General features: G+C 38.4%; 1 protein-coding gene across 5 annotated transcripts in view; it reads left to right on the top strand.

The window, feature by feature from the left end:
* Positions 1 to 22,568, top strand: part of RAPGEF5 (Rap guanine nucleotide exchange factor 5) — a 219,917-nt gene that overhangs the window by 154,310 nt on the left and 43,039 nt on the right. For all 5 annotated transcript variants that reach the window (XR_003432022.1, XM_027102659.1, XM_027102657.1 and 2 more), the window contains exons 12-14: positions 17,922 to 18,000; positions 20,439 to 20,583; positions 21,959 to 22,056. Coding sequence is in view for 4 of the 5 variants with exons in the window: in XM_027102659.1 (XP_026958460.1) it covers positions 17,922 to 18,000; positions 20,439 to 20,583; positions 21,959 to 22,056 (322 nt within the window). In the remaining variant the exon portion in view is untranslated. The remainder of the gene's footprint in view (positions 1 to 17,921; positions 18,001 to 20,438; positions 20,584 to 21,958; positions 22,057 to 22,568) is intronic.

The raw sequence follows: 22,568 nt of genomic DNA, 5'->3' as shown, positions 1-22,568 counted from the left end.
TCAGAGCGGACAGAGGTACTGGCCACACAGCTGTTAGCTCTCAGTTCTTGGAATGAGGAGGTGACGGTATAGTGAACAAAACCCATTTGGATTTTTGCAGGGTTCTGTCACACTCCAGGGATCTCTGGGTGGTCCTTCAGTCTCACAGCCAAGAATGCTTGCTTCTGTAAGAAATGATGTTCTAAGGAAGGAGAATATGCACGCAGCAGAGTAGAAAGGGCACTAAGATTCTGCAGCCTTGGGTCCCCAGATCTGGGCTCCATTAATAGACCAACCTGAGACCTTGAGCAAGTTATATGTGAGATGAGTTCTGACATATCTTTCATCACTAAAATGCTTTGATCTAAAGAGATTTATGTCAACCCCTTTCCTTTCAAAGTATGTCACAGAACCGTAGAATTCTAGAGCTGGAGGAGACCTTAACCCTGCGGTCGTTTTGTGCTGACCTCACCATCACTTAGGCTTTGCACAAGGGCTGAGGCGGTTTGGCCTGACTTCATGTTGCCCTGTCTTACTGCTGTGTTTCTCCAGCCTCGCTCAGAGAGTAGTTAGAATGTTGATGGGGTAGCAGGCTTGGAATTCAAGGCCCAGTGGCCATACCCGGTGATGATTTAAGTGTGTTTGTGTATAACCTTGTCCAATGGGAAACTTTTTAAGTTCCTTTGGGAAATTATGCTATAACATTTACAAAGAATAGCTTTGGTTTATCACCTACCAGTAATAGCCGTTTGCAGAGAGTTTTACTACCAGGCCATTTTGGGATATTCAGAAACAGTCCGTTGCTAGAGAAAAGCAGCGGTTTTCCCCCAGTGATGAAATACTCTGCATCCTGGCTCTTATGCTAGCCCTCCCCCTGTAATTCCTTTACTTTTAACTTTACACACTGCTTCTGTAATAAAGTACAGCAGTGCATATTTGAGTGTTCAGTTTCTATATGCGGGTGAATGAATACCATAGAAAAATTTAATTCCTTCCTTCCGCAGGTATTTTCGACCTCTTACGTAGGCACTGTTCTAGCTGTGGGGCATACAGCTGTAAACAGAATACACACAAACTCCTTACCTTCGTGGGGCTTACATTTTAGTGGAGGGAGTCAGACAAAAAGCAAATAGGGACAGAGTGGATGTTCGTGGTGCTGAATAACCAGTCTCATTATAGACACAAATTTGGGAGAACTATATCCACATGTCTTTAAAAATGAAGAAGCTAGAGGATGTTTTAATGTGTTTAAAGTAGTATAGAGAATGAATGTGAAATGTCTGGTCCTATTCAGCAAAGTTCAGAACCAAAGGAAATAGACTTAGTTGAAAAAATAAATAAAAGGAGCTGGAAGTAGGTATAAGTATCCCTGGATGGTACTGGCGACAGCTAGGAGCCGTAGACTCTGCAATCCGGGGAAATGGTTGATGTCAGCCTTTTACCTTCTTGACCTGTGAAGGTAGCTTTCTCAGAGACAAATAACTGGACTAGGTTGCCACTCGAGGTCTTTTTCAGCTTTATGAAACTGTCAGTGTTAAATATTAGGTTAATTTTGTTTGCATACATGCTAATGAAAAAATCAACGAAAGACTAAATAAATTCATTAGCACCAACTCCAGCTGCCCTGGGTGTGCCTCAGATGCAGATGAGAACCCCACTGTTCAGCGAAGGCTTGTGTTTTCAGATAAAGCGAAGGCTTGAAACAGCGATCCACGGTGACAATGAAAATCCCCAAAGCGCCATTGAGAGAGTGCTAGGAGTAAAAGTGCTCATATTAGAATATTGGTTTCTGTTCTGCTTTATAAGCTCTGTGCTTCTGGTTTGGTTTGGTTTGGTTTTTTGGCAGTTCCCTTAGCTTCTCTCCTAATTGCTAATGTGGAGAATGTAATGTTTTTGCCGATTGTAATTGAAGCATTGGAAGACTTTATAAATTAATACTGACTAAGTGATGAGATAATTAGAATTGTGTAGAAATTTCTTTCTCATTTGCCTCATGTATGAAATCAAAGAGTTTAGACCACATGACATCTGAGGCCCCTTCCAAATTTGAGAGCCACGATCTGACACCACGCTGTTTATCCAAACATCCCCTCCACTAGATGGATGCTTGTACGGGATGATTATCTCCATCTAATGGACGTAGACGCTAAGGCAGAAGTTAACTAAGCTGCTTCAGAGATAGAGTGGTCATTTGAATCTGAAAGTGAACCCAGATGTATTCCTAGCTTTGTCCTAGACATCATTTTTGCCTAGTGGCTAAAATCTTGAATGAAAGGCAGAACTGAAATAAAAAACCTCCCATTCGACTCTAGCTGTAAACCCCAAATCAGGCGCTTCAGTAGCCACTTAAGAGGGAGCTAATCTCCAGCACAAAGACCTGCTTCTTGGTTTCCACCTGTGAGCAAGGTGGCCACTGGGTGGGCTCACTGCTTCAAGAAGGTTACACAAGAGAGGGGGTGTGGGGGAAGAGGTCCTAGTTGCAGCTGATGCTGTATCAGACCACTCACATCAGATAATGTTAAAAATCAGATTATGACTGTGAATTTCATTTGAGGTGTTCATCTTCTGAACTAATCTGTTCGCACCACCTTTGAACATGTGATACTATATATGATAACAAGGGAATTGATGCTTTTACACTGCCAGTAGATTGTGGGTTAATTAATACTCTTGTTGGTAATGAAGCAAGGTGAAATGCAGTGAGACAGAGATGAAGCATAAGGTCATTAGTGTACACTGATTAATAGTGAAAATGTGGAAGTTTTCATTACAGCATAACCAATGGGCAAAAGAAGATGTTTAATGGATAAAGATGTAAGGAGGAGTACAGCCTACTCTTCAGGGATACCGTCCCCATTTCGAATGAGACTGGATCATCGGAGTGCATTTATTAAATCGCATCATTTTCATGTTTACTCCACATGATGTCTTCCAGTACTTAAAGTTCAACTCTAAGTCTAGAGCACCCTAGAAACAAACTGAAATATTGTAGGGCTGTGAGAAATTAATTTCAGGAGGATCTGAAGATAGGAAATGGAAAAGGAAATACACAAGGGACGAGAATTACCTCAGAAATTAGATCTTTAGTCTCCTGACTATAAGGGTTTTGAAAAACTTGTGCATCTTAAGAAGAGTTTTTAGACTTTCTTCTTTGAATACTTCTAAGGAAAATATCAACAACTTTCTGATGGGCTAGAGGGAAGGCTGTGTCCTAGAGTTGGGAAGTGAGATAGAGGATCTTTGAAAGTTTCCTTCACACATTATATTCTAGATGAAATACACATGTGACTTCTTGTTTCTGTGAAGTCTGTCCTGCTGGTGATGTCCTCAACCCCCCAAACCATGAGGGCTTTCCTATGTAAATTGTAGCCAGAACAGAAGGCTTAGAAATGAATGGACTTTCTCCTTTATTCACCTTGGAAATTTTATTTGCTTTATTCCCCTTATTTACATTTTCTTTGCTTCCCCTAAAATGCTTTTCCTCCAACTCGGGTGCTCGATTTGGTACTCATCTTTTTAGGTAGACAACTGTGGGGAACCTTAGGTATTTCTTTCTTTGTAGTTCAGTAAATTTCTAATTTCCTAGAATGGCTGGTGGATAAATTATTACAAATAACAAAATACTCTGGTACACTGAGAGTTGCCATAAATTGTCAATTTTCAAAGAATCATAATAGATAAAATTACAGTCTGTTTTTAAATGTAAAATATGAAGGCCCTTTCTAATAAGTCACAAAGTTCATGTAGAATAGTCTTCGGTTTTATAATTACGTGAATAAGATATTGGCTTAAATCTGTATAGTCTCTTTGACATAGGGTGAAGGTTCCCTTTTTTTTTTGTAATTTTAAAAAATATATATTTTTATTTTTTAATTTATTTTGGTTCCTCTGGGTCTCAGTTGTGGCAGGTGGGCTCCTCAGTTGCGGTATGCATGTGGGATCTAATTCCCCGACCAGGGATCGAACCCAGGCCCCCTGCACTGGGAGCACAGAGTCCCATCCACTGCACCACCAGGGAAGTCTCTAAAGGTTGCTTTTTAAACACAAATCCAGTATAACTTGTAGTTTTTCTCATAAAGATGCGTTTGAGAAAGGTAATCGCTTTGTTTAGTTTTCCCTTTATATTTTGTCTCTCTAATATATACCCTTTAAGAACAAAGGCTGCTACTTCTATTTTTCTATCTATAGTTCTATAATCTATAATTTCTGTAGCACAGTTTCTCAGTTGGGTGCTGATTTTTGTTCTTATAAATTTCTTTTTTTGTTCTTTTTAAAAGGAAAATGGATTTTTATTTCTTTAAAAAGAAAATGCTGTTCTTAACTCTTAAAGTTTTAAAAATGACCATATTTTCTCAGTGAATTTGGGGTCCACTGGCGTATTTAATATTGTACTTTAGTAGAAACACTTGTGATTTTGCCAGCGTCCCGCTGTATTTCCAGAAACTTGTTTAAATGTGTGATGTGAGTCAGGTATTTTTGGAGCAGCGAATTGAAAGAAGCAACACATTCTGAAATTTCTGGAGACAAGATACTGTGTCAAAAGTCAGTTTGACAATCGAGTAATTTTAGCAGAATCATAGTTTTAATGTAACATCAGCACATGAAATTACTCGAGACTGTGCATAAGACAATTCAAAGGATGAAAAAACTCTCTTTTCTCTCTCCCTCTGTTTCTCTCCCTCAGAGATCTTGTGTGTCATCTCTCCAGTTGATGGATTTAAAATGAGATTATCAGATGTTCTTGTCTGTATTTTTTAATGCTGTGACATCGTCCTCAGTCAAAAATTTAGCATCCTATCGGAAAATGGGGAAAAAAGTGATTTTTCTATATAAGAGTATGGATTTCAGATAGTCTTGTAAGTGTGAGGAAGGAATGCTAGTAAATAGCAATTTGTTGATTATAATCGCTGCATGTTAATCTCTCACAGCATGTTTCAGTCAAATTATGGCCTCATGTAAAGGGTGCAATGCCACAGAATTGCTGTAATTGACAAGCACATGTCTAAAAGGAATGTTCTTCAAGTGGGAGAATTTTTGCCTTTAACGTACCTATAATTGAGCTTTTCCTCATTTCTTTTTGCAGTCTTTCTCATTATAACCTTCCCCTCCCATTTCCCATTATCCTCATTTTTTGCCCTTGGGGCTTTCTCGCTCTACAATTGAAACGATTCTTTTCATTCTGTTTGCAGCTTTTTTGCCTTGTGCTTAAGGCTGCTATTAGGCTGGCCGTCCTTCCCCCAAATCTCAGAAATAAATATGAAATTAGACAGAATTGGTAGGTATGTGTGAACGGAAGGTGTGGTGGAAAACTAAAATACCTTTTTGTAATCCCCAGAATATCTTGCTGTAATCTAAATAGCGACAGAAAATTACTTTCAGAGCCATCCTGTATCCTTTTCTGCTTCAGACTTATCCTTCTTTTCAGCATTCAGGATACTTGGTCAGTCTTCTAAGTTTTAAATCTTTTAATCCTGTAAATGAGCTTCACTTAGTGTGAAGATGAAAAGCATCAGTTAAAATTGCCCATCTCATGTCTGGTTGGATATTTCTACCTAAATTCTCAGTCTAAAAGTGAACAGGGTTTTAGGTGAGTGGCTGTATATATCAGGGCTCATGATGGTAGTTCTAATATTAAAGCATCTGGTGTTTTCCTTCTTGCTACATCCCTTTGAATGTGCCTTAAATAGACTTGTTATGAAGAAAGATTTACATAGTACATAGAGCAAGTTAGGTTTTCCCCCCAAATTTTCTTCCTGTCTTGCTTGATGTCACATAGCTTGTTTTTGTGTAGCAGGCTTATAGATATCATAAATCCAGTGTCATGATTTTGTTAAGAAAAAAAAAGAACAGGGTGAAGACATTTTCATCCTAATTTTGGATCTTTTCCCAAGAACTGAACGTACGAAATGTGACTCCTTGTGTCTTAGTTCAGTTTGATCTGAATTTGAAGGCATTGCAAAGTCGTTTTCATTTACCACTGATGACTTTTGTAGAAAGATTTTAGTAAGCTCAAGTTCTGCCAGTGCTGATTGGCGTGTTGTGAGTGCGTATCTCAGAATTATTATGACAGTTTACACTATCTGACAGTCTTCTGGGGAGGTTGTTTGTTCTTTTAAAAAATAATCAAAAACATAAAAGGCAAATGTGTCTTCATCAGCACATTCTACAAATCCACAGTAATGAGATCAGGATAAATTCACAACACTCATCTCTCCTTAAATGTATGTTCCCTGCTTATGATCGCTGAGAAACTTGAGAACAAGACCACACTACTGATCATGTGTTTGAGTTCCTGAAAATTTTCTGTGGGTATATATTATTTGTGATCAGGCATGGCTGCATACAACAGAAAATCTCGAACAGTGACATAAACAGGTTACGTATACTTCTGTCTCATGTGAAAATAAAAATAAAGAAGTGCAGTCCAGAGCTGGTAGGGCCCCTCTGAAATCAGCCAGGAGTGAGATTCCTTCCAGCTCTTTTTTCCAGTGTCCCTAGAGTCTGACCTGCATCCCACGAACCAAAGTGAATATAGCATCACAATCCAGGTAGCAGGATGGAGCTAGTTAAGAACATACCTGTTCATCACACCTGGCTTCTGCTTCTTTCTCATGGACCAAAACTTAGTTGTGGCCACATCTAGCTACAAGTGAGACTGGGAAATGTATTGTTTGGTTTGGTTTTAAGCTATCTGGAGAGCAGTATGCCCGAGAAAAATCAAAGTTTGGTTCCTAAAGAAGAGGAAAATGGCATGAAATTTTATGAATGGAAGCTTATGTTGTTTCGATACTTTAGACCCGAGGCCATAACTATATATTTCTGTCCCTTCAAAGTAATATAAACACATTGTAATTTAAAGTGCTGTATAATCACTTTTTAAAAGCCTATAAAGTGGTTTGGATTAAGTCTTATATGCTTCTCAACAAGTGACTATTGACACTAATCTCATGTATTCTTTTTTTTTTAATTGACGTATAGTTGATTTACAATGTTATGCCAATCTCTGCTGCACAGCACAGTGACTCAGTTATATATACATTCTTTTTTTATATTCTTTTCCATTATGGTTTATCACAGGATATTTAATATATTTCCCTGTGCTATACGTTAGATAATCTCATGTATTCTTAATTCTCAAGGTTTACTTACCAGTAAGTACCTTTCTTGTGTGATTTGAGCCCCTGAATTCATGCTAGAGAATTCTGCATTTTTCACTCCAAAATTCTCCCTTCCAGTTGTTAGAAATATTTTTCATAAAAGAAATTTAACATATACCAAGAAATAGTTCATGTCATACGGCTTTGAAGAAGTTTTTTTAACAATATCACAAATTAAATTTGTTCTTTTAAGAGTAGGTTATAGTATACAATTTTATATAATTATATTATTGTACTCTTGGTGATATTTCAGAACTCATATGTACCCATTACATACCTGTGTGAGTCAAATCACCATGAATCATGCTAACAGAAAGGCTTAAGGACGTTCGTAGGCTTGTAAGTAGTACATTTAATTTAAAACAAAACTGACTTCTTAGAACCACTTGAGACAAGGGATATGTATGAGTGCCTTTAGCCAAAAGGCAAAAATATCTTGGCCAGTGACAGTTGATACATGTTTAATGGTCTGTTGATCCAGATGTTGGGCTGACAGGTGATAACTGAGGTGAGGGATAGCCAGGACTTTGACATGCAAGTCACTTCTTTTGATTTGGGAAAGAGTGAACAAAACGTAATGTGACTAATGGTTTTCAGTATCTACAGTGTCTAATACGGAGAAGTTTATATAGAAGAAAAGGAAGAGTTTTATGGTTTGACCTTTTAAAAAAATTGTTTTCCTTTCTGCCTTTACATTTCAATTTTTAAAAATATAAATATGTATAATTGGTCGTTAAAATATCTTAAAAACATTATGAATCTGTGGACTGTCTTAATCCTTCCATGTGATTGTCATTTCCACTTTTAGAAAAGTAAATTGGCTGATCTCTTATAGCTATTTGCTATTGCCAGGTGTTTGCTAGAAAATAAAAACAAAATAACAACATTTGAGTAGGAATAAAGGAACTGTAGCATGCGCATAGGTGGAAAAAGACGTCATAGGGCCATCTTTGGCAATTCAAGGCCAGTAAAAAGACCAGATTCCCGTATCTATGATGCTTTTCCCTGTCCAAACCCAGGATTCCATGACTTTCCTGTACTTCCTTTCCCCTCACCCCTGACATGGACGGTTTGTATCCACACCCTCAGGAGAACATTGTGCAGTGAGAGCCATTGCTGTGGCTCAGCACGCCTTGGGACCTAGGCCCCTTCCGACATTAACTCAGTGGTTATTCTCTGTACTTATCTCAGTCTCAGTGTCATCATCCCGCTAAAGGTAAGACCTACCTTCTAAGGTGGTTTTGAGGAACACAGATCATGTGGGTGACGCTTGTGGTACAGCCCACAATATGTGGTCCATAAAGGTTGGCTGGTGTGGTTATTGTCATACAGACTAGCCACTGTCTTCCCCCCCACCAACCGACGTTTCCCCGTCACCTACTGAAGCCACCGCCGGCTTCCTGGGGCACAGTAGGGAATAGGTGTGGTTCAAAGCATGGCTTGGGGCTCTCTGGGGCTAAAACATGTGTGCTGTGTGGCAGTGGTGGGCAGGGGTGGGGTATGGAGTTTCGCTCAGACATGCACATGGATGGAATATTCATCAGGCTGGAGCTTGTAGACTGCCCGTTGTGGTCCTTTAACGATCTCACCAGTCAAATTCCAAATCCTTGCAAAAGCTGAGACTTTATCTTACAACTTTGTCTTCACCAGAGCAGAGAGCCCTGTGCTCAGCCCTAAGTGATAGGTGTTTGGTCATCCGTTTCAACCAAACCTTTCTCTGTGACCCTAAACCACAAGTCTCCCTTTCACCTGTGTGAGAAAGATAGCAGCCACGTGATATTGGAAAGAAAGAGTTCTAATGACTGTTCTGGAAACCAGACACAGAGGCATGTCTGCTGTCAGTCACTGGTTGAAATACATTTCCTAGAAATGTTTTCAAACACAGGCAATACATTAAAGTAAATTTTCTTGTATCGGAAGTGTTCAGTTTGTGTAAGATCTTGTGCCACATTGCTTAGAAAGAGCCTTAGTTGTGTTTCCTTTAAATGAGTAAGTTTGCAGAATAGATTTTTAATTCTCAGGTTTAAAATAGGCAATTGACTATCCATTGCTAAACTTTATTTAAAATAACTTCTCTCTAGTGTCCGTAAAATTTCTTTTAACTAGAAACAAAAGTAAATTAGTAAATAAATAAAATTTTACTTGTCTGAAATTCAGCACTAATGATTCACAATGACCAAGGGAAAAAAAATTAACACTCAGAATGGTGATATATTTCAAGTTTTGAAAGAAAACTGACAGTAGAGATTCTTCTTAGTGCTCAGGAGATAAAAATATCATACCTTGTTTTAAGTTGAGTCAAGTATTAGAGTTATTGCTTGGAATAACCATGCCTGAGACTTCTGATTTAAGATTTTTTTTAACATCTTTATTGGAGTACAATTGCTTTACAATGTTGCATTAGTTTCTGCTGTGTAACAAAGTGAGTCAGCTATATGTGTACATATTACCCCATATCCCCCCATCTTGCGTCTCCCTCCCACCTTCCCTATCCCACCCCTCTAGGTGGTCACAAAGCACCGAGCTGATCTCCCTGTGCCATGCAGCTGCTTCCCACTAGCTATCTATTTTACATTTGGTAGTGTATGTATGTCCATGTCATTCTCTCACTTCGTCCCAGCTTACCCTTCCCCCTCCCTGTGTCCTCAAGTCCATTCTCTACGTCTGCGTCTTTATTCCTGTCCTGCCCCTAGGTTCATCGGAACAATTTTTTTTTTTTTAGATTCCATATATATGTGTTAGCATACAGTATTTGTGTTTCTCTTTCTGACTTACTTCATTCTGTATGACAGACTCTAGGTCCATCCACCTCGCTACAAATAACTCAGTTTCATTTCTTTTTATGGCTGAGTAATATTCCATTGTATATATGTGCCACATCTTCTTTATCCATTCATCTGTCGATGGACACTTAGGTTGCTTCCATGTCCTGGCTACTGTAAGTAGAGCTGCAGTGAACATTTTGGTACATGACTCTTTTTGAATTATGGTTTTCTCGGGGTATATGCCCGGGAATGGGATTGCTGGGTCATATGGTAATTCTATTTTTAGTTTTTTAAGGACCCTCCATACTGTTCTCCATAGTGGCTGTATCAATTTACATTCCCACCAACAGTGCAAGAGGGTTCCCTTTTCTCCACACCCTCTTCAGCATTTATTGTTTGTAGATTTTTGATGACGGCCATTCTGACTGGTGTGAGGTGATACCTCACTGTAGTTTTGATTTGCATTTCCTGATGGTTAGTGATGTTGAGCATCCTTTCATGTGTTTGTTGGCAGTCTGTATATCTTCTTTGGAGAAATGTCTGTTTGGATCTGCCTGTTTTTGGATTGGGTGATTTAAGATTTAATGTTTAAATTAATTTTTCTTTGTTTCATGACATTTTAGAATATTTAATTGACAGGCACTTAGGAGCACAGTTTGTAGCTTAAGAATGCATATGTGATATTAATCATACAAGATGCAGCAACTCAGGTCGATTATGTTAAACTGAGCGAATCTTCGAACTGGATATTAATTTTTTTTTTGGATATTAATTTTTATTGGTAGATGCTGGCAGATTGGTATTGAAAGCTTCATACCCATGACAATTCCCATGTTCTCATCTATATTGTTAAGTAAAATGATACTTGCATTGATCATGAAGAAATTTGTCTTCCTGGCTCATTTGTGAGAGCACCTGCCGTTACTGATCAGTGAGCTACACAACCACAAGAAGAGTCTTTGGGGAGAAACAGCGTGCTAGATGGCATGAGAGCTGAGTGTCAACAATATCCTTAGTTCTCTTCAGTCTATCAAGAGTATGCCTCTACCACTTAAGGGGCATCTCTCTAAAGCCAGCACACCAGGGACCATCACACACCACATCCAGTGGCCTTTGAATGCTCTGTCTCATGGACCTCCTTCCAACAACTTTTGACTCTTATGATCTGCTCTCTTTACCAGTCCTTTCTTGTTGGCTTCTATCACATTTATGTCTCCCAATTCTCCAGTTTCTTCTCTTTTTAAGCTCATCTTTCTCCCACCATTGCCCAAATATGAACATCCACCCTAGCTCAACCCTCAACCTCTTGCTTACATCTTCCTAGGATTGTCACTGAGAATTCATGTTGTTCCCAAGCACTCTCTTTATACAGTTGCTCCCATCTTCATCTAGCCTTCTTTAGCAAACTCTGGTCTTCGATAATTTTGCTCAGTAGTTCCATTTAAAGTAGCCTAGGGAACCCAAGCTCAGTGCATTTAAAAGTAAACTCATCCTCCCTCTCCTTATTCTTCCTGTATCCCGTTGGACTTCCGGGATGCAGCAGGTGTAATCTGCATCTCTTGTCACGTCTCACCTTGAAAGTCTTCATTCACTTCCCTTTTCCTATAGAACAAGCCCCAGGCTCCTTAGTCTAGAGCTCAAAAACACTCCAGGAATTGGCTCCAACTTACTTTTCTACTTTTCAGTTACACCGTGTGACCTCTTCCATTACTGTTTCACAACTGTACCATAGACTGAGACTTACATACTCGCGTGTCCCCAGACAGTTCATGTGAACGAATGAAGCCAACCAGAGCAGAACTGTGCTAAACTGGGGAGGGCACCCTGCGTAAAGAGCGCAACTCAGGTCTAAACCACGGTTGCCATCTGAGATATGGACGTGGTGTTGCCAGATCTCTGATTTTTAAATATTGTCATCTAACAGAAAACATCTTTAAGGGCAAAACAAGGCTCAAAGGCCACAGGTTTGTGACTCAGCCACAGGCACACACCCATTACCCACTCCTTTGCTTACATCCTTCACCTCTTTCTCCGCCAATTCTGCTCAGAAGTTCAGAGGTCGTCTCACACGCCACCTGTTCGGTGCAACCTTCCCTGGCCTGTGGAGTCTCTCCTTTACCCCCTGTGACATCTATGTTTGGTGTTGCTCAGTTGCCGTGTTACCTTACTTAGTTCATCCCATGGGGATACACGTCTCAGCTCCCTTTCTCATTATGAGCCTGAAGCCATGGACCAGCGTTGTGCTTCCCTGTATCAACCCCCAGTGCCTCAACCAATGCCTTATGTATAGTCATTCCTCAATACACAGTTTTGGTTGGTTGACTGGTAGCACTTGGAGAACTGGGACAGGACAGACATAAATAATTTTAGGAAAATAAAGAACAGGTAGTATTTATTCCATGCTTGATATATGCCAGATTCTTTGCCAGATGCATTAGCTGTCCTATTTAACTCAGCTACAACTCTGCTAGGTGTGGATGTGACATCCATTTCACGGTGGATGACTTAACTAAGGCCCAGAGAGATTAGTACTCTGCTCAAGGCTACCCAGGTAGGAATCCAGCTCTCTGACTCCCTTTGCATGCTTTACACTGTGTTCTGAGCTTCCCAGCGGACTTGGCAGATACATGAAGTGTGCCTGGACACTTGAGAGCAGCTGATTGGGGCTGGGACAGCAGGAGCTCATGGGGCCCGTCCACTCTGTAACAAGAGTGACCTGCAAACTGACCCTTTCTCTGTGTGGAGAAGATAAAAGTGCTGCTGTTAATACTCCATGCTGCTTCTAGTGCCATTTTTAAAAGGCAGCATGTGCAATTAAACTTAGCCAAGAACATAAAACCTGCTGTATTCAAATCACTCTTTCCTAAAGAAATATGGTGGGATTCCAGAACCATATTTTACAAGTTAAAATGAAAACGGATTTCATTATTGGAAGAGTGCCGCGCAATCCGTATCGCAAGTTCCTGTCGTTCAAGGGATGACTTTTCAGGTTTGATGTAGAAACAGCATTAAATGAATAAGCCTTTCTTGTGCAACCAATATCTAAAAATAAAACTAGATCAAGATTTGACAGTTTTAGAATGGCTAAGCAAGACTCTGGTGAAATTGTAAAAGTCTGCCGGAGTTAAGTGAATTGAAAAGCTGTGGTAAACAGCTGCATTTGAGCCCATGAATACTGCTTTTTGAAATGTAAAAGACACTGAGCAAGAAGCAGAGCTTGTATTGGTGGCATCGCACTGTAACCTGTGATTCATACACGAACAGTAAGGTTTTTTTGTTTGTGCTTAATCAAATTACATGGCAGTGCTTCTCAAAAAATAATGGTAAGTTGTAACATTCCAGGGCCAGAAATGGGCGCTTTCATGTACAAAGCTTTTCTTGGCTCCTTGGAATAGAGGTTAAGTAGAGCATGTTGTAGAGTACCTTAAATTTCATTGCATCTCAAGTAGAAATATGGGTGAAGCAAAAGTACTAACAGTACTTTAGGGGATATGAGTTAGTAGAGAAATGTTGAATATTCACATTGCCTTACTTAGATTAAATGGCTCCTATGGGCAATTGTCTGTCAAAACTCTTTTCATTTGCTTTCTTGGTAATTCATTTTAACTGGTGAGTGGTTTCATTACGGCAGTGCATTTTGCTGGCGAGTGTTGAAAAATAACCGAGGTAGATTTCTCTAACTGTTTCTAAGTCACCCTATATGCATTATGATTTCTAGGCTTCCGGGTTCGTTTTTATGTTTTTGGTTTTTCTTTTTTTACCTCCTCCCCCCCGCCCCAAAAGGCATTAAGCTTAGACCTTTTGGAAACATTTAGACCATTTTCTTTAATTTGATTAAATTTATATAACAGAAACCTTTAAAAAGAGTCTGTACCAAACCAATTACCGTTCCACCTTGACACTACTCTGGGATATTCTAGAAACACTTGTATTTTGCAGAAATAAAATGGAAATTTTTAGTGCTTGATACACTTAAAGTGATAGTGAGAAAATTTTTTAATTTATGCATATAAGAAAAATACATTCAAGTAAAATCAAATAAAAATAGATAATTCTTTTCTTATGTCTTAAAGTTAAAACAGTAACAAATGAAAGGGAAAAGTTCTGTATTAATTAACATTATGGCTAATTATAGACCTGAATTTTAGAGCCATTTCTATCAAGTCTAGATTTTGACAGCATATTGATATATTTTATTTCAGGTTACATTGTTCTTAAAACTGTAATAGTATTTTCCCTCCAGTTTTGATAGGTATTAGCATGTTACTTTATACTGCAAAGAGTAATTCCTGTATTTTAAAAAGCCACTACAAAATATTATGTTATTTGGGGAAAGAAGAGGGGTATTCCCAAAAGGATGGCTGAGTATTTTTGTCAGTGATGAGCCAAGAATTTGGGATTAGATTTAGAGATGGATTTAAAGAATAGAATTTCAAAGAAAAGTTTTTGGTACATTAATACCTAGGTATTCATTAAGCTAGAAATCAAAATGAATGCATCTTTTTATTCAGAGTGTTAGTCTGTATGGCAATGATGAATGTGTCTAAATGAAAGATGTTTTTATACACAAAGGTGCTTTTCTACCTAGAGTCTTAAATTACTATTAATTAAGCAGTATATAATATAATAGATAATTATAGTGTTTTAATGTGGATGCCAGTGGATTTGCTAGTCTTTCTAAATGGCCATTGTTGGCTAATAGTCTTCAGGGGATCATTTATATAGCCATTGTGGTTCTAAAAATATCTCTAAATAGCAGTGGGACAGCCTTTTTTGAAGCATGGATATTATAAAATGCACTTTTATTTGAAGTGTGCTGTTTTGAGTATATCACTCAATTACTTTCATGTGCGGCAAAAAAAAAAATACCAATGTTGAAAAGGAATAAAGGAAAGCTCTTTGTATACAGAAGAATTTCAGAACAATATGGTAGTTAGAGAAAGATTTGAGTTAGGAGTATTGGGAATCTGTTCTATTCATTGGATTTTTAGCTATTCTATTCATTAGGTTTTTAACTGGAGATTTTTTATGTAGCATCATTATTTTTATTTTAATTAATATTTCTATGGCAGAGAGATAATTAGATAAATGCTGATGAATATTAAATATGGTAGTAGCTTAGGGGAGATAAGCATTTCTGGGTCAAAGCCCTCAACAAAATATTATCTTATATGAGCTGATTAATTGAATTGAATGCCAAATGGTTTTGCCACCATCCAACCAAACTCTCACAGCCACTCAGTTCATTATCTAAGGCTCTTCCAGAATGGAATGAATGCTTTTGTCAAAGTTAATGGTGCTCTTTTTAATCTGAGCTACTCATGGAGGAAATCTTGACTAGAGAATACTTCCCACCTCACTAAATTAGCTACGTGTAAGAACATCCCAAAGAGTCTGAACCTGAGTGTCACACCAAGAATTTTACATGCTGCATTGTCTGAGGTTCTCAGTGCCGTCACCCAGTGGTTTCTGTATATTGTGGGTTCCAATCTGTAAGGGCCCATTGGAAAGCCTGAAGTCAATTCTAGGTTCTAGGCTGCTCTATGGTCCTTGCTGCCTGTGTCTAACATTGAATGCAAAAAAGACTTAATTTCCAATTAGACCAGAGAAGCTAAGGATTCTCATCAACCATGTTTAGTACAGAGATATGTTATAATTTGTGAACATAACTGTTTAGTAGCATCCCAGAGTGATAGTTTTCAAGTTGGATTCCAAAATATCCTAGGGGTTCAGACATTATGCCATTGTTGGACCTTAATTTCAACTATTTAAAAAACTGTAATGAGGGAATTCCTGGTGGTCCAGTGGTTAGGACTCCGCAGTTCCACTGCAAGGGGCATGGGTTCGATCCCTGGCCAGGGAATTAAGATCCCACAAGCCTGGAGGTGTGGCCAAAAAAAAATATTAAATAAAAAATAAAACACTGTAATGAAAGAGACACAAAATTTCACATACACATTCCAAATTTTTCACTAGGATGCCAGTGATTGACTTGTGCTGCCAGGTTAACTAGTTTGGGGGTAGATTTTACAATAAAGCTTCTTCTGCCTTTTTGTGCATAGATTGGAAACTTTCGTAAACCGGGACTCCAGTAGAGAGCTCCTAGCTCTGCTGTGCATATCCACTCACATTCAGACTCCTGTGCATATCCACTCACATTCAGTTGTGCAACCAGCCACATTCCCAGTTTTCCTGTACTGGGCTTAATATATGCCCAGCAAGGCCCAAGCACATCTGTTTGAGAACTTGCTTTTCCACAGAGTAATAGTGGGTTAGACCAGTGACTGTTCACATACTACAGTGTGATACAACATTATAAGTTTAGGCTTAATTTACATTTTAGGTGCCATTTGTCAAATTATTTTTTTTTAGTGAGGAATACTGATACTTATCTATTATAAAAAAAATAAATACCTTTGAAAAAAATTACCTAATACTCTTCATTAACACCTCTGGTTCATTTTAATTAAGGGCCTCTTGCCACTAGAAAGCAAACTTTTTTGGTCAACTATTACCATTTTCAGCCACTTACCTGTTTGGATCAGAACTATCTCGATATTTTGCAGCATAAACAAACCATGGAAATAAATTAACCCCTGCAGTTCATATAGGACTGTAGGTGTCATTCACAACCGCTTTTTATCAGAATTTTGTGTTCTTCAACACGGCCTTTTGTTTTGCATTGATAACTTTTAAAGAAACGTTGCTGGTTATTTCTAAAATTCTGGAATTTTTCTAATCTTCAGCGTAGAGCTATAGAATTCTGTATTGGGCAGTTCTTTCTGTTTCCACATTTGTAGTGTAAGAGAGCATCAATGCTATTTAGGATACAAGCTCACTATTCTTACAGTTTTCTACTATATCAAATAGCTAAAATTTTGATATCCAGAATGTAAATTATATGAAAATTACATAATATTTTAAAATGAATTTCAAGGTAAGGAGATTGGTTAAAGACTACTATAGCAAAAGGTCTACTTTGCATTCTGACTGTAGATCTTTTCTATCATTTTTGAAATTTTATTGGAGGTCACTTTGCCTGTTCAGGAGTTCCGTATTATATGTAAGCTGGACTTTTCGAAGAACACTCAGGCAAAGAGGCAATAACAGTGGAACCTGTTTTTGTAGGTTGAAGAGTTAGAAAAGGAATTAGGAGGGAGTATGTCATGATCCATTTTACGTGCTTTCTCTTTCCTTTTTTTTTTTTTTTTTTTTTTTGCGGTACGTGGGCCTCTTACTGTTGTGGCCTCTCGCGCTGCGGAGCACAGGCTTCAGACACGCAGGCTCAGCGGCCATGGCTCACAGGCCCAGCCGCTCCACGGCATGTGGGATCCTCCTGGACCGGGGCACGAACCCACGTCCCATGCATCGGCAGGCGGACTCCCAACCACTGGGCCACCAGGGAAGCCCTCTCTTTCCATTTTTAACTGGACTTAGTTCTGCCTCTCTTCACAACAGTAAGAAAATCACTCACCACTTTCCCAACTTCTTACAGATGCTTTTGAGAGATACAGGTGAATGGCCTTGGAACCTGACGTGTGTCCTCTGGGTTTTATTATCCATTGTTCTTGTCCTAGACTTAGGTAAATGGCTTTAGAAAGCCTTTATTTATTAGAACATATAAGCGTCATTCCCTGTAGGTCTGGAGTGCATACTTCAGAAATCTTATAAAATTTATTTTCAAAAGCACTTTTTTTATGCATTGGTTTTCCATAACGTCTACACCCAAAAATATAGATGATGTTTTAGGGAAGGAAAAAAAGGTGACAAAATTGTATGTTTAGAGAGCCTTGTAATAAAAAAAAAAATCTCATTGCTTGAGGCGTTCTATATAAGAGTTTTAAAAAATAACTTTACTAAATCATGTATTTTGTGGCTAAAATTCCCCTAACCTCACCCCTCCCACTGCCACCACCATTTGTCATATTCCTTCTGTGCACACTGTTCCAGGGCCTGGCTAAGCAGCTGCCCCTCTTATCACCGATTTGCTAACCTTGTGTTTATTTTCCTTTCTTTGCAGAGACCCTCCTTGATGACTTCCTTCTCACGTACACGGTCTTCATGACAACTGACGACTTGTGCCAGGCGCTGTTGAGGCAATATCCTTCATTAACTTCAGGATGCTGTGTCGGCTTCCTCTCAGACAGATGTCTCACATTAGGAATGAACTGCCTTTCTTCATTTACTCAGCCCCTCGGTAGAGGGTGGCTATGTTAAATATTCATGTCATGATAGCCAAGGTGAAAGATGAAATGAAACAGACCAGGCAGGGGGAGCTGGAAATGAATGCAGAGCCGCTGTTTTCGCGTTCTACGTCGTGGGTAAATTGTGCTGTCGATATTATGTTTTCTTCAAACCTACGTCTCAAGACTTTAGAATCTGGAGATGAATTTGGCCTGCTGGGTAAACACCAGAGTCAAGAGGTTGAGTGGATTGGCGATAACTGAAGTTAGAAGACCATCGGTCAGTTAGTGCCAGACCATGTGATGGGAAAACATACATATGTGAGTGTGTGTTTCTGGGCAAGTATCCCCGGGGGAGACAAGGATTCCCCACTTGGGAGGTCTTATCCCCGTAATCGACTGTCATCGTTTCAGAGCTTTGTCAGGGCATGCTCTCTTAGGATGATGGATGTGATTAGAAGGTTGCTGACCAGTTAAGGAGGCTTTAGGATTGCATACACTAACTAGAAGAGTTGCAACAGATCAAAGGCTGGAAAGCCATGCCAAGGAAAGGCACTCAAAGTTTCCGAACGAGTGTCTTGCCTCACAATGTTTAAGGAAGAGTTTTTTCTTTATCATTAGTCAAGCCATGATAGTTACAGGAAAAGAGGAAAAGAACATTTGCATAAGTGGAAATAATGTAAGATAAATCTTTATATTATGCCTTTCAAGAGAAAAACTAGAAGAAATAGATACTTTAATAGATTCTTTTTGTGTTTGCTGGAGTTTGTTTCACAGGTAGAAATCAAAGAAATCAGATGTCCTTGATGTACTTTTTTTTATCCTGAGTTAGTTGCTTTAATTTTATGGTGACATAACAAGGATTATAAGTATTTTTTCTCCAGATACAGCCATTCTAAAATGTTCAGGGTTAGCTATTACTTTTCTCCCCATTTTATTTTTTTATTGAAGTATATTTGATTTACAGTGTTGTGTTAATTTCTGCTGTACAGCAAAGTGATTCAGTTTTTTTTATATATATATATGTATAGTAGTATTCCATTGTATATATACGTACCACATCTTTTTTATCCATTCAGTCCTTGATGTCCTTTTGCAGGTTGGGGAGACAGTGACTGAATTATGTTTTAAAATAGTTACAAAGCCTGATACAAAATTGATTCCTATTTTGCAATTATATATCAGCATTGAAGAATAGAGAATCCTGTCCAGTAACCCCAAAACCTACCTGTGTTTGGTATCATAGCATTTTCTATTTCTAGCTAACTTTTCAGTGTGTCCAAGATACTCAGAATGATAATTTGGGGGGCAAAAATGCTAGGTTCTTTTGGAAAGCGCCACGCTTCTGTCTCATTCCTAAGGCTTTAAGCATGTTGCCTTTGAGGTTGTTATTTTTATATAATTTTAACAGCATAGTTAATACATAGTCATTGTATACAAATTGGGAAATGCTTATAAGTATAATAAAAATAATTCATGTTCTCTGAAATCTCATTACCTTAAGAAGCCACTGTTAACTATCAGTGTATATCTTTCCAGGTAATGAATATATAAATAAACATAGTTAATAGAAATGGGTGATCCTAACGTATACTTTTCTTACTTGCTTTCCTACTTAACAGTATACTGTGCATGTCTTGTGTCTGTAAATGTAGTGCTGGACCATCAGTTTTATGGCTATAGAAAAGCCCTTTAAGTGGATATGCAGTAATTTATTTAACTGTCCTTAATGGTTGAAGCATTTAGGTTATTCCTATTTAATATTTTTTTATTCCAGTGAAAATGAAAATTAGCAGCCCTTTTTTACTTACATTTGCACGCTTATCCATTTCTCTTTTTTTTTCACATAAATTCCTAGGGTGAGCATTTGAATCATATCACAAATTATGCTCCAGAAATCTGTGCTCATTTGGCGCTACTTTAGAATGTGAATTTCTGATGATCAAAGTATATCTGGCCCCGTTCTGATCTAACTTTTATGGAAACAGTGTCCACCTATGTAGTGAGGCCAGATCTTTTGGAGCCTTAATCTTTTGTGATTAATGGGCCACCTAGGGTCTCTTGGAGGTGGCATTAACCCATGCTGCCTGTGGAGCTATGTCAGCAGCTGTCAGTTCTGTCGACCAGTCTTTATCCTCATGGCCTGCCACCATGTTATGTAAATCATTTTCCTGGGCTTACCCTCTTCAGTGCACACCTTTTACTCTCCCTACACATATTCTTTTCTTCCTGCATGTTCAGGTACTTGTAGGTATTTTGGAAAATGTGCCTTAGCATAGTTTGTGAAAGCAAGAATAAACGGATCTCTTCACATTTTTTACTTGCAACAATGTAATTTCCTTAACGATTTGCACCTATTCTGCTAAGAAGTATCAAGGCAAAGAAGAAAACTCAGATGTTCCTTGTCGGAAACGGAAGGTCTTGCATCTTGTTTCCCAGTGGATTGCTCTGTACAAAGACTGGTTACATGAAGATGAACATTCAAAAATGTTTTTAAAGGTAATGTAAAACATCCAGTTATTGAGTAATTCTTTTATGCCAAATGACTCATTTCAAAAATCTCATTCGTGGGCTTCCCTGGTGGCTCAGTAGTTGAGAGTCAGCCTGCCGATGCAGGGGACACGGGTTCGTGCCCCGGTCCGGGAAGATCCCACATGCTGCAGAGCAGCTGGGCCCGTGAGCCATGGCCGCTGAGCCTGCGCGTCCGGAGCCTGTGCTCTGCAACGGGAGAGGCCACAACGGTGAGAGGCCTGTGTACTGCAGAAAAACAAAAACAAAAACAAAAATCTCATTCGTAGGTTACAGTCATCTAAGTTGTTTGTAATATTGAAGTTATGATTCAAAGTATTAATTTGTTTTGACCTCTGAAGCCTGATATTCCTTACATAGAAGAAGGCAAGTTTTATCGTCACTCATTTAAGGTTATTTATTTTATATAAGTCATGGGAATTTTGACTGCAAATGAAATAATTAAGGAACGTAAAATAAAAGATACTTTAAAACTTGATACTGTTTAATATGTTGAAATGTATTATAACTTTAAACTAACAATTCCCATATCTACAATAATGGGATAAAACATTTATCTTTTAAAACCTATAGTGACAATGTATACATTATGAAACCTTTTCAGGACCTGGTATATTTTGAGACATTAGAGCAATAATAACCTATAAAATAGATACTAACCTAGATTTATATTTGAAATTGGATAAGCTGATATATGTGTCCAATCATTAGTAGGCTGCAGTATCTTTTCAATACCGATGATTCTCTGCAGATGGCTTGTAAACAGTTGGATTCTTTTGGCCACCAGAACCGTATTAGCTGTGCAAGTTAACACAGAGAAGAGGTACAGTGGAATTTGAGCAGGGAAGAGTTCTATTTCAGAATAGGCAAGTATCTAAACTGATTTTGCCTTTCATGAAGGAAATCACTTTGATTTCAAAATTCAGATATCACTTAGACATCCAGTTAAAAACTGGTTTAAATCAAGTCTCTGACTAAACTAATGTTATTTTCAAATCAACTGGGTAGTTTAATTCAGTGGATTTTTTCACTCCCAAATGGTTATGTGGATATTATTTCTAAAAATTTAGAACAGGCATGGAAATTTTGAGTAGCCAGCCAGAGATCTCTTTTAAGTTTCCACCGTTCCCTACCTATAGCCTTTAAAAGCTTCCACAGAGCCACACCAGTTGAGCGAGGGGCTAGGAGGTGGAATCCCACTCAGGATCTCCTTGGTACCTGGTTTAACCCCCAGCATTGTTCTGGATTCCACTTATTTCCCTGAGCAGGTTAACCACTCTATGAATCTTAATCCTTACAAAATAGGCATCAAACCAATTAAGCTGAAATCTTCTTTTTCCCCCAGACCATATACAGAAATGTACTGGATGATGTATATGAATACCCAATACTTGAAAAAGAACTGAAAGAATTTCAAAAGATACTTGGAATGCACCGTCGTCAGTAAGTAATTTTCCTCATCACAGTTAGTAAAAGAAAGCAGCACGTGTGATAGAAGTGGGGGTGTCTCATATGTACCATTTGGAACATTTTGAATCTGAGATTTATCTTGATTCCTTAGGTTCTCCAGTAGTAAATATTTGTTTTTATATCTCAAGATGAATGAACACTAAGTCAAGCTTATTGGCTGTTTTTTTTTTTAACCCTGTTTGGTATGGTAGAAATAAACTGCGCCATGACAGGCTGGGTACATGAGAACAATTATCTAATAAATTATTATTTAGTTTTAAAAGTGTCAATATTTAACTTGTCATTTGGGGGAGCTCATAGCTATCTCTAATGAATAGGAAAAACGTTTTATAAATAGGTCCCAGCAAGTCATGGTGCACTTTTAAAGTTCAGTTTTATGGATTCCCTGAAATTTCTTTATCAATTCAGAAAACTTAAAGGAAAGCATTTATTCAGTGACTTTTGTCATATCCAAGGTGTATCACTGAGGTGTCTATCATTAGTCT

The sequence above is a fragment of the Aethalodelphis obliquidens genome, unplaced genomic scaffold (genome assembly GCF_003676395.1).
Source record: "Aethalodelphis obliquidens isolate GAN/ISIS:26980383/991018 unplaced genomic scaffold, ASM367639v1 scaffold5, whole genome shotgun sequence".
NCBI classification, from domain to species: domain Eukaryota; kingdom Metazoa; phylum Chordata; class Mammalia; order Artiodactyla; family Delphinidae; genus Aethalodelphis; species Aethalodelphis obliquidens.
Note: the sequence above shows the minus strand (reverse complement) of the source record. Positions and strands in the feature narration are given on the sequence as shown.